At 43.2% G+C, this 11,674-nt stretch overlaps 1 protein-coding gene across 2 annotated transcripts in view; it reads left to right on the forward strand.

Moving 5' to 3' along the window:
* NRDE2 (NRDE-2, necessary for RNA interference, domain containing) overlaps positions 1-4,990 on the forward strand; it is an 87,935-nt gene extending 82,945 nt beyond the window's left edge. For both annotated transcript variants that reach the window (XM_016428014.2, XM_016428015.2), the window contains exons 13-14: positions 3,773-3,844; positions 4,524-4,990. In XM_016428014.2, coding sequence (XP_016283500.2) covers positions 3,773-3,844; positions 4,524-4,649 — 198 coding nt within the window. In that variant the 3' untranslated portion in view covers positions 4,650-4,990. The remainder of the gene's footprint in view (positions 1-3,772; positions 3,845-4,523) is intronic.
* Positions 4,991-11,674: the final 6,684 nt, after the last annotated feature.

Raw genomic sequence — 11,674 nt, forward strand, 5'->3', positions numbered from 1 at the left:
TCATTCATCTTTGTATCCTTTACTGGGACTAGCATTAGTACTTTGTGTATACTAAGAACTTAAAATGTGTTTATTGAATTGAAAGGGCCAAGTTGAATCTAATAATATAGGAAGGCCTATACTCAGAAGCTTAGCAAGAACCTCCTATTCTTAGAATTAGTGATTTTTAGAAAATAAGTAAAGAGGATGTGGGAAGAAAATTCAGATGTCATTTTCCATCGACTTTTTGAAAGTTGTCTCTACACATGGCCAATATTCTAGTCACAGAGGAGAAAAACCTTTCCAAATTCATCTCAGTGTATGATGATTTGGGTTTTTATAAAAAAGAAAAAACCCATTAGCTACCATTTACTCAAAAATTATAACCAACTGTTAATCCTTGCTGTTTTATGCTGTGCTATTTATTTCATCTATCTAGGTAATTGGGCATATTCTTGAAAGAAGACTTAAGAAAAAGGGTATAACTGCTGTTGCCCTTGGATAGGTTGTATTTCTGGAAATAGCCATGAAATTTGTTGGTGATTTTTGAGAAAGTCTGGAAAGTAGATTTTTTCCCCTGCATACTTTTTGTGAAAAAGTGAATTAAATTCAAATAGCATCTAGAAAATATTAAAAAGGAAAGGAAGAGATATTTGATGTTACCTAGTAATTATTTTGGGTTAAAGAAGTAAGAGAGTGAATTAAATTCAAATAGCATCTAGAAAATATTAAAAAGGAAAGGAAGAGATATTTGATGTTACCTAGTAATTATTTTGGGTTAAAGAAGTAAGAGAGGGATTCAGACATAGAAAATGTTTCTTCAGAGGGAACATTCATAAGTTTCAGTGTTTCTATTGAACAAATGAATGAGTGAAGAATATCCCCCCCCCCCCCCCAATCCAGGGATTCTTGCTTTGTTTACCAGTTCTCATTTATAAGAAGCTATTAGGCATTGATTTTGATTTAAGTATTTAATGGAATTAATGGGCTCTTCCATGATTTTGCTTGACCAAAATTAGTCTGTATGGGATTGATTTAAAAAAGTAACACTGTATATGTTTGATGGGAAGAGCAAAAAGAAGAATTTAAAAGAGGAAGAAACAGATCTTTAAATAATTTTGACTTTCTCACTAGATTAGTCTTGATCATCTCAGTCAAGCCAGTCAAGAACATTCACTCTCAGGAAGGCATTGTGGTACTGTGACTGGCTTTGCAGTCAGAGGTTCTGGCTTCAGATTCTATCTCTAACTCTTATTAGCTTTTTGATCTTAAGCAAGTCACAACCTTCCTCAGCTTAGTTTCCTTATCTGTAAAAATGAGGGGTGTAGACTCTGATCTTTAAATTCTTCTCTAGTTCTAAGCCTATATGATGCTATGATCTACTTACCAGATAGATACCTATACAATAGAAAGGCCTTCCATATTTCAGAAACTTTTCAGAATCTAATGGAGGAGAACAGATCAGTGAAAATGAATGCCTCTAAGAAGAGTTAGTTGGATGGATACAGATCAAAGCATTCTATCCTTCACATCAATGTATTTATGTTTTTTTTGTGAGTTTTGGTTTTATATGATTGTACTCTTAAAACAAGTGACCAAATGTAAAGCCCAGATCAAATTGCTTACCATCTCCCAGGAGGGGGGGGGGGGTAAGGAGGGAGGGAGACAGTTTGGATCTTATAATTTTGGAAAAAACATATTGAAAATTATTATTACATGTAGTTGGGAAAATAAAATATCTTTGAATTAAAATAATAAATTATATTTATAATTATAATTAAGAAAAGACAAGAAAATTAACATCTCTGACATCCAAAGGAACATTTTAACTCAGACATCCATATAACTTGCATCTATTCTTTAGCTAGAAATGCCTCCATGTTAACTGTAATTCTTTAGAAAAGTACCCAATGTTTATAATTTTAATAAGATTCATCTTTGCTAGTTAGGATAGACTTTGGGCAAACTTTATACTCTACTTTTAAAGAAACGGTATTTGTACAGAGAGCTCAGACTTCAGAGAAAATGTCTATTTTTTTCATCTTTCATATGAGGAAATCACAAGTAAACATGAAGAGATAAGATTTCACTTCCCTATGACATTATTAAGAATTTTCCAAAAATCTGGGTAAAAAAAGTTCTTGCTCATGGTAGACTCTTAAGAGTAATCTTTTTTAAGGAACAGAATTTTATTTTGTTTGCCCATTTGAGAAATACAGTAACACTTCATTTATCCAGAATTGGACAGTCATTTTTCTTTACCTTGGTTTCTTGGTCTGCAAAATGAAGGGACTTAAAATGAAGGGGCTGAACTCGATGGCCTCTAAGGACCTTCCAACTCCATGTCCATAGTTCTGTAATTCTAATTTTTCAGAATAGGCTCTTTCATAATCAAATTTCCAGACAACTGAATCCTGACCCATTTTAAGTATTGTAAATTTTCATTTTCCTTCCTTCCTTCCTTCCTTCCTTCCTTCCTTCCTTCCTTCCTTCCTTCCTTCCTTCCTTCCTTCCTTCCTTCCTTCCTTCCTTCCTTCCTTCCTTCCTTCCTTCCTTCCTTCCTTCCTTCCTTCCTTCCTTCCTTCCTTCCTTCCTTCCTTCCTTCCTTCCTTCCTTCCTTCCTTCCTTCCTCCCTTCCTCCCTTCCTCCCTTCCTCCCTTCCTCCCTTCCTCCCTTCCTCCCTTCCTCCCTTCCTCCCTTCCTCCCTTCCTCCCTCCCTCTTTCCCTTCCCTTTCCTTCCTGTCTTTTTTTTAAAATTTCAATTTCATTAGCATTGAATTAAGTACCTACTATGTGCCAGGCACCATGCTGTGTGCTGAAGATATAAAAACTTAAATGACAGCCCCTGCCCTCAAGGAGGCACTTAACATTTCTTAGTTGTTGACTTGCCCCCTTGGTTCTTTTGTATCCCTTCACTAGCAGCTATGATTTCTTACCACTTGTAGTGCAGATCTACCTCTAATAACCTCACATCCCAGCTGCTCTGAAAGGAGACTCTATTAACCCAGCGTATTAAATCACTGATAGTTTTATAGAATGTTGTGACTGTACATGAGGCTTTGAAGATGGTGCCAGTCTGTTTTCCGTCAGTCACTGAATAACCATTATTAAGTACCTACTGTGTGCCAGTTCTGGGGATACAAGATGGGGTAAAAGGAAATCCCTGCCCTCAGGAGCTTACAGTCTAATGGGGAGACAGCTTGTAAACAGATATGTATAAACAAGCAATATATAAGATAAATGGGAATAATAAAGGAAAGGACTAGAATTAAGAGGGATTGGGAAAGGCCTCCTGTAGGAGGTGAGATTTTAGTGGGGATATGAAGGAAGCCATGGAGGTTAGCAGTAGGAGCCAAGGAGACAAAGCCTTGTAGGCATAGGGAATAGCCAGAGAAAATACCTGGAGCTGACGGATGGAGCGTCTTGTTTACAAAATGTCACAGAGGCCGGCGTCACCAGATCAAAGAGTATATCAGGGAGTGAGATGTGAGAAGATGAGAAAGGGAAGGAAACTGACGGGGAAAGGTAGCAAGATTATCAAGGTTATGAAAGGTTCTGAATGTCAAACAGGATTTATTTTTTATCGTAGAGGTGATGGGAAACCACTAGAGTTCATTAAGTTGTCTTTTCACTGTGTCTGGATGGTAGAGTTGACCACCAGTAGAGCTTGGGATTGTCATGATGTAGCTAATGTGAGTTTTTTAGGTCAGTGTAGGATTTTTGGCTCTGGCTGCCTAATTACAGACTATCCTGCTTCTTTCTTTTTTTTTTCTCCCCTTCTTTGTCCCGTTAGGTTTCTCTAGGAAACAAAGAAAGAAGCAAAGGTGTGTTTTACAGAGCCCTCCAGCACTGTCCTTGGGCAAAGGTAGGTTAAAAATAAAGGCTGATGCACGACTGAGTCTCAGCTTGAAGTTACATCATCTCTGTCTGTTGGGGAGGCTTTTCCCTGCCTGTTGCTGATGGCCTGTTTTAGGAAAAACGTGGTTACAGTGGATAATGATGTATATCCTATTGGGAATTTATCCTTTAATGTGACACTTGTTTTTCCTCTTCACATCCCTTTAATTTAAAGTTTGGGGAAAGAATTGCTTTTTAGGGGGTTCAGAGGATGATTGTTTCCCCATTGTTTTTGTAATCTCAGTACAGATTCTGGAATTATCCTAACTTTAGATTGTACATTCACCTTAGGTTTTGCATCCCACTCTCATAATGTTTATAAAGATTGTTGCCAACAGACTACTCCTTTCTGCCTGTATTTGAAAATGTTCCCACTTAGGCACCATTTTATTTTGTTGTTTTGAGTATCCTGCCTAAAAGAGACTTCTCATTGTGCCAGCATATGGGCAGGGGAAGGAGAAGAAAAGGGCCTTGTTCTTATCTTGTTAGTTGAAGCTGTTAGAAGAAAGGTTTATTTCCTCTTTCTTTCCAAATAGTTTTTTTTTTACCTTTGTCTATTGGAATTCTAAAAAAATTTATAAGGTACAAATGATTATTTCTATCTCCTCTATCCCCCCCCTCTTTTTTTGTTGTTGTTCTTCTTATAGGTGCTGTATATGGATGCAGTGGATTATTTCCCTGATCAAATGCAGGAAATCCTGGATTTGATGACTGAGAAGGAGTTGAGAGTACGGGTACCAATAGAAGAGCTGGAGCTTCTCTTGGAAGATTGATGAGGAGTGGAACAAGGATTCATGTCTTTAAGATTGAGCTCTGATAGTCTTTTGGTAGCTTTGGCACGCACAAGTTGGGAAACTCAGACTAGGACTAGGAAGCTTTTCTTTTCTTTTCTTTTTTTTAAAAGAACTTCTTGTTTTAGTTCTTCAGGGTTCCAGCCCAGTATAATGTGTTTTTAGGCAATCAGCTGTCACTCACATCTTGCATTTGTTTAGATGTTTTATTTACATAAAACCCAGTTGTTTTATAGATTATATATGTGAATGTCATGTATATATGTATAGAAATGCAAACTTGGGGATGAATAATAAATGTTTTGTAGCTGGTTCCCTTGAAAGCTTCTGCTCAGTGTGGTTCATTCTATAGCCAGATGTTATCTTGGTCAGCATCATGTATCTCCTTAGTTTATTTGATGATCAGGAACCAAATACACTTGCCCTAAGCCTGAATTAGATTTGAGTTATGGATGAATTTGGGGTCTAATATCTAAGATCTAATATGGCCATTGTCTCAAGGATCTCTTATTTATGCCATATAGAGGCTGTTATAGACTACATTTCACTACAGCAAACACTTGTGTTTTACAGAAAATAAGTTGATGTACAGAGGAACTTCTGTGTTTCATACACTCTAAAGAGCATGGATTTAGAGCTAGAAGGAACCATTTTAGTCCAACACCCTCAGTTTTTACAGATAAGGAAATAGAGTCCCAGAGAGCTTCCCCACCTTATCCCCCTACTACCCAGGCTCCCATGGCAAAGTTGGGGTGAAGCTGGGATTTGAACCCTGTTCCTCTAATTCAACTTCTTTGGCTGCCATATTATGCTACCATCTTGTATTTTAGTTTGAAAAGACCTTTGAGATCATCTGGTCAACCACTTCATTTTATTGATAAGGAAACAGGCCCAGAGAGGTTAAGGATAACTAAGGTCGCATGGCAAGGGAGTGAGAGAGAGGAAAGGCAGTCTCCAGGTCTTCTCAATGCTCAGACCACCATGCTGCCTCCCTATGGCTATATAAAAATAAGTTTTAGATTTAGCCTAGACTTTATATAGTCGAGCAGTTTTCCCACTGCTTTTCTCAACAGGATTTCCCAGCTAGTATCAAGGAGAGGACATGCTTCTTGCATCAGGCTATGCTATCCCTGGGCTAGAACTCGGTTCCAATGTCAAGGTCTTTGACCTAGAATTCCATCATGATCCAGATGAAGATTTGTTTTTAGCTTTAAAGTTCTATTTCTCTGCCGTCATGTATTGTTTTTTCCACTATAGTATTTGTTGCAGTGGACTCACCTACTGTAGCCACACACTTTCATATTCCAGTTCTTCCTCTCCAGGCCTGCCTTCCCCCATTATTTGCCAGGGACTCAGATCTCTGCCAATTTGGATTTATCCCTTCAGAGCTTTTCACCGTCACCATCTTCCCAAATGACTTCCAGTCACTCCAGACATTATGCGATAGGTGCTTTCCTTTTTTTTGGCCTGGACCCCTTTGGCAGTCTGAGGAAGCCCACTGTGCTGCTTCCTAGAAAAATGTTTTTAAATGCCTGAAAGAAAAATACATAGGATTCCAGTGGAAACTTAATATGCTGAAATTCAGCCATCAATTTTTTTCTTAAGTTCATGGATCCCAGGTTATGAACCCCTCCAGAAAACCTCCATTACTCACACCCCTACAAGTTCCTAGAGGGGCTGAGTTCCACACTGGCCACTGCCTCAGGAATTGGCACCTCCACACCCATTCCCACATTCGGCCTCCCTGACTTCCTCAGGTGACAGAGGACAAAGGCTGCTTGGTGGCCCAGGCCTCAGCACATTCACACAGATGAACCAAATGGAGAAGTGTGACAGAGTTTGCTCCCAAGAAGCTCATGTTTTAATAGGAGACGAAGCCTTTGGAAGACTCATGGAAAGATCCCATGCTCCTTGTGCGGGGATGACCCTTCTCGAGTGTCCTTTTCTCCAATAACAATAAAGCTGAACTCTGGCTTTGATACCAGGTACTTGCTGCCACCACTGTCCTTTCCGGGTCTCTGGTGGCCGGGGCCACAGCACCCACAGGACTGGCTGCTGGGTGGCATCTCCTCAAGGGATGGATGGCTGTGGATGTGGACATAGACGCTGTCCAGGGTTCTGGGCTAGCCCCATCCACTCAAGGAATGGGGCTGGTGGTATGGGCCTCTCCTGCCTCTTCCCCAGGATGCCCACTTGCCCACCCCACGTCATGGGTAGCTGGTGGAGACGGCTGGCCCCTCTCCTTGGGAACTTTCCTAGAAGCTGACAGAGTCCAAAGTGGGGACCAGTGGTGTTGGGGATGGCAGCCCTCCCCCTGTTCATCTTGTTACCAACTGCTGGTGCGTTGTTGTGGCTGGTGGTGATGAGGTAGGTAGTCATCCCTCACGGTGGCTTCTGCCCTCCACTATTGCTCTGGGGGATGGCCTGGAAGTGGGTCCCTGGCTAGACTCCACCCTCCATCCACATCAGACAGGAGATGGTGATCAAGACGGTGGCGGTGGCATGGCTTGCCCGGACCTCCTGCCTCTCCTTTGTGCCACCACTCTCTGATGAACCACTTGGGATCTACCCTCTGCACCCCACTCCCGCCTGCACCCATCACTGGCAGAACCATCCCTATTTGGGCTCCAAGTGCCAAGGTCGGAAGGATCTGAATCCTCCTGTCATGCCAGAGGCAGCCGTGAGGCGACTCCGACTGCCCCATGTGGGCCATTTCTTTCCTCTGGTGAAAGAAGGATCATGAGATACATGTTAGACGTCGTCACATCCTACACTTGCCATAACACGTTTCCAGAGACCAAGAAGGGTCACGAGGACTCTGGAGAACTCTGGGACAGGTTCTGGGGTCAGGCCCCCATTGGTCCCCTTTGCCACAGTATTCATCCCATCAAGCTCTGCCTGTGCCGTGCTCAAAGCCAGGAGGGGTGTGTGGAGGAGGGAGGTGTGGAGAGCCACCCTCTGCCCTGTGGGACATCTGGGATCATTTGTTTAGATCTGGAAGAAACGAGGCTGAACCTGAAGGCTATACACACCTTGCTGACTTTGGAGCTGGGAGTCCTGAGTTCATCTTCTGTCTCTGCTGCTTACTACTGGTCTGATGGGAGACAAATATTTTGAACTCCATTTTCCTGGCCTTGTTTAGTGAGATACAGTGGGTTGACTAGCGAGTGGATGGAGGTCTAGAGTTGGGAGTCAGGAAGACCCGAGTTCAAATGTTACCTCAGACACTAGCCATGTGACTAGGTAAATCACTTAACCACCCTGTCTTCATTTTCCCATCTATAAAATGGGCATCATAATAGCACTTCACCAGGTTTTTGTGAGGTTCAAATGAGATTCTGTATGTAAAGTGCTTTGACAACCTTAAAGTTCTCTGTGTTTGCTACTATTATTACAAGGGGGTTGGGCCAAATGGGCTCAATCTCTGATCCTAAGATATACATTTTTGATGATGCTATAAACTTCTAAGGCACTATTCTGCTAATTACCCAGAAGATGGCTGCTCCTAATGGAAGGTCAGTCCTTGGATCAATCTCCCCAAGTATTTAGCATCAACATTTTTAAAATCCTCACCTTCCCTCTTAGGGTCAGTACTGTGTATTGGTTCCAAGGCAGAAGATGGAATTAATGAATGGGTACAACCATTCTGAAAGCAATTAAAAAAAAACAACCAAAACAAACCCTCACCTTCCATCTTAGAAGCAAGACTCTGTACTAGTTCCAAGGCAGGAGAGCAGTAAGGGCTAGGCAATGGGGGTGAAGTGATTTGCCCAGGGTCACACAGCTAGGAAGTATCAGAGTCCAGATTTGAACCCAGGACCTCCCATCTCTAGTCCTGGCTCTCAATCCAGTGAGCCTGCCCCTCCCCCTTCCCCCCAGCTTCCTTACCATCTGTACATCAGCATCATTCCAAATGGCCTCGCCACTCCCTCTTCTCCTCTAATGTCATGCTTTTGCAAAAAACATCAATGGTGTGTGAATGTTATATGCTATAGATATTAAATCATGTTTTGAAAATAATAAAAATAATAATTAAATCAAATCAACTCAGCCAGGGGAAGAGAATTCATTCTTATAGTAGTTAACCTCTGCTAGGACATATGTGCTAAATTTTTGTGGCCACCCAATTTTGGTGTCTTGGGACAAAGCTCAGGTCACCCCACCCTAGTTTCAGGTCCCCAAAGGCCTGGGAAAAGCTAGCACAGGGCCAGCCTGGGGGTGGTTCAGCACTCCCCCCCCTCCCCCCAAGATACACATGCCCGGAAACCTGACAGGCTCCAGACTGTGGCTGCCCTGAATGTGTGTTCTGTCCCCTGAGCAGCCAGGGATGTGCAAGGCCCTCCCACCCATAAGCACCTCTTGTTGCTGGCCATTGTATGTTCCTTCCTGGAGGTGGGGAATGAGAGGCTCCCCTCAGCTGGAGAAATTCATTTTAGGAAACATCAGGCCTAGTCAGGCAGGTTGGAGCTCAGATGTGACCTCAGATATGTGTGACTCTGGGGAAGTCACGCAAGCCTGTACACCTTCTCTGTAGAAGGAAATGACAATCCAACACCATATTTTGTGAAGAAAACTCCAAAAAGGGTCCCAAAGAGGGGCAGGACTAATTGACTGAAGAACAAAATGACAAATGAAATGGGATGGAGGGAAAATTCTATCTTTATTTGAATTGAATCGGTGCATTTCTTCTCACTTATTTAAAAATATTATTCTAGGCCAGTGATGGCAAATCTTTTAGAGACAGAGTGCCCCCCCCCCCCCCATCTCCAGAAACCATGTGCCATGCCCATCTCCCAGTGCTGGGCACACCCTGCCCCCACTCACCCCCCACAGGGGAGGGAGGAAGCACTCCTATTGGGCTGCTGGGGGAGGGGTGGGGGAAGTGAGGAATGTCCTCAGGGAGGGTAGATGGGGGAGGGGAGTGGCCCGAGTACTCCAGTCCCTTCCAGTTCTGCTGCCTGTGAGCCTCCCACTTTACCTGTGGTTGCTGGACAGCGGGGGTGAGGAGGGGGTGGGGATGTGAAAAAATAGCCTTAGGCACAGTTGAGAGGTAGAGGGGAGCAGCTCCACCAGAGTCCCTCTGCCTTTCTAGTAATGAACTGGGGAGGAGAGGTGTTGGGGGGAGGGTGACTGAGTGCCCACAGAGCACTCTGCGTGCCATCTTTGGCACCTTTGCCAAAGAGCCCTAGAGCACCATTTAGAGGCACCAAGAAGAGGAGGCCAGAGCCAGCTGCTGTTTTCTGCTGGTTGCAAAGGAGGCAGTGAGGAGGATAAGCCAACCTCCTGGTGAGGCTTTAGTGACTGACAGCCCAAGGGTCCTGGAGGCATTCCCCTCCCCTCCCCCCTACCCCATGGGAAAGGGGAGTTCTACAGGCATGCTGGAGCCAACTCCTACTGTAGCTCAAGTCAGTTCCATTTTTAGCATGAGCTAGGTTTAAATCTCAGAAATGGGTAAATGGGACACATCGGGCTTGATTTATTAATTCATTCATGTTCTAGATTTAATAAAGTGATGGAGAAAATGTTCACAATGCAGATTGAACTTCTAAGTGCATACTTTATTTTTCTGGAGAGCAGGTTATTAAACATAAAGCAACACATCCCTGCCTTGTGGTTAAGAGTATGCATGAAGGCAGATGGTTGTCTGTACTTTGCTGAAGGGACTATCTACATGAATTTGAGTTGATTCGAACAGGAAGGACGCTGAGTGGTGAGAACCCTGGATTCAAGAATTGGGTTCTAGCCCCAATCCTGGGCAATCAACCTCTCCCCCAGGTGCAAGGACAAGCTTCCTGCCCTCGGGACTGATGGCAGTTCTTGTATCTCCAGCACCTAACTTTTAGAGCAGGTGTTTAGAGGAGTTTGTAGGGCTGCATCGGATGGGCATTGTTCCTGTCTAGACCCGTGCTTCCTCTTTATGACATTTCCCCCACAGCACTTTCTCTACCACCCAAAAGCACAAACCCAATGGGAAAAATTTTAGTTCATAGGAAGTACAAGACTTCTAAAGTATTGTTAACCCCGGACAGATATGTGTCAAAGTGCCTGATAGGGAGTAGGGCCTATCCATTTCCAGTGACATTTTTACTCAACCATATGGTGGTTCCCAATGGCAGAAGTTTTCAATCATTTGTCTTCCCTTAGAGTTGGCCTTATGCTTTTTAGTACCATTTCAGTTGGTTCTGGAGGCCCCTCAAAAAGGATACAAGACCAGGTGCTTCCTCTGGCTTCAGATGTAGCAACCAATCACATTTCTGGAGGCTGTGTTTTTTTGGCTCATTCAATGGACTGGCATTTAGGAGGCCCAACAGGAGGATTCCCTCCCTGCCTCCCCCGCCAAAAACTTTCTTTAGTATTTTGTAGGTTAGTGTCTTGTGGCATTTCCAAAAAAGGCTCCCCTACCTCCCCTAAGCAGTTTGAGAGGCAGCAGTTCCGAGTGTCACTCAAAAACCCAGGAGACCACTAATACTGATTTAGAAAACTACATACTAACATCATCTATGATCTATGGCATGTTTATCTTTAGACACACACTGAGCAGGTGGGATGTTGACCTGAGTGAGTGTTGTGGGTAAGAGCCAACTGTGGCCAGGAAAGTCCCTGAGGGTGGAGGGCAGTTTCTTTCTTTTTATCCCCAATGCTTAGCATATTTACTTTCAAAACCCTTTCCATCTCTCTCAGAAGGGATATTAAGTAGGTAATGGGGTGTAAGTGATTTGCCCAGGGTCACACAGCTAAGGGGACAAATTTGAACCCAGGTCCTTCCAACTCTAGGCCTGCCTGTGTACCTGGATTTAATAAGCATGCCGATTTCCTCACCTGAGCAACTCCTTACACCCATGAAACCTTAGTTTGAGAATAAAAAAGACACAATTTGCTGTTTCTTGGGGAGGCCCCTGGTCCACAGATCAGCTGATTACCAATAGGTTCATGTTGGAGTAACTGAGGTAAATGAGTTGGAGACTGGGTTATGCAGAGGGGAGGATGAATGATGTAGGATAAGGCAG

Source organism: Monodelphis domestica, chromosome 1, assembly GCF_027887165.1.
Source record: "Monodelphis domestica isolate mMonDom1 chromosome 1, mMonDom1.pri, whole genome shotgun sequence".
Taxonomy (NCBI): Eukaryota; Metazoa; Chordata; class Mammalia; order Didelphimorphia; family Didelphidae; genus Monodelphis; species Monodelphis domestica.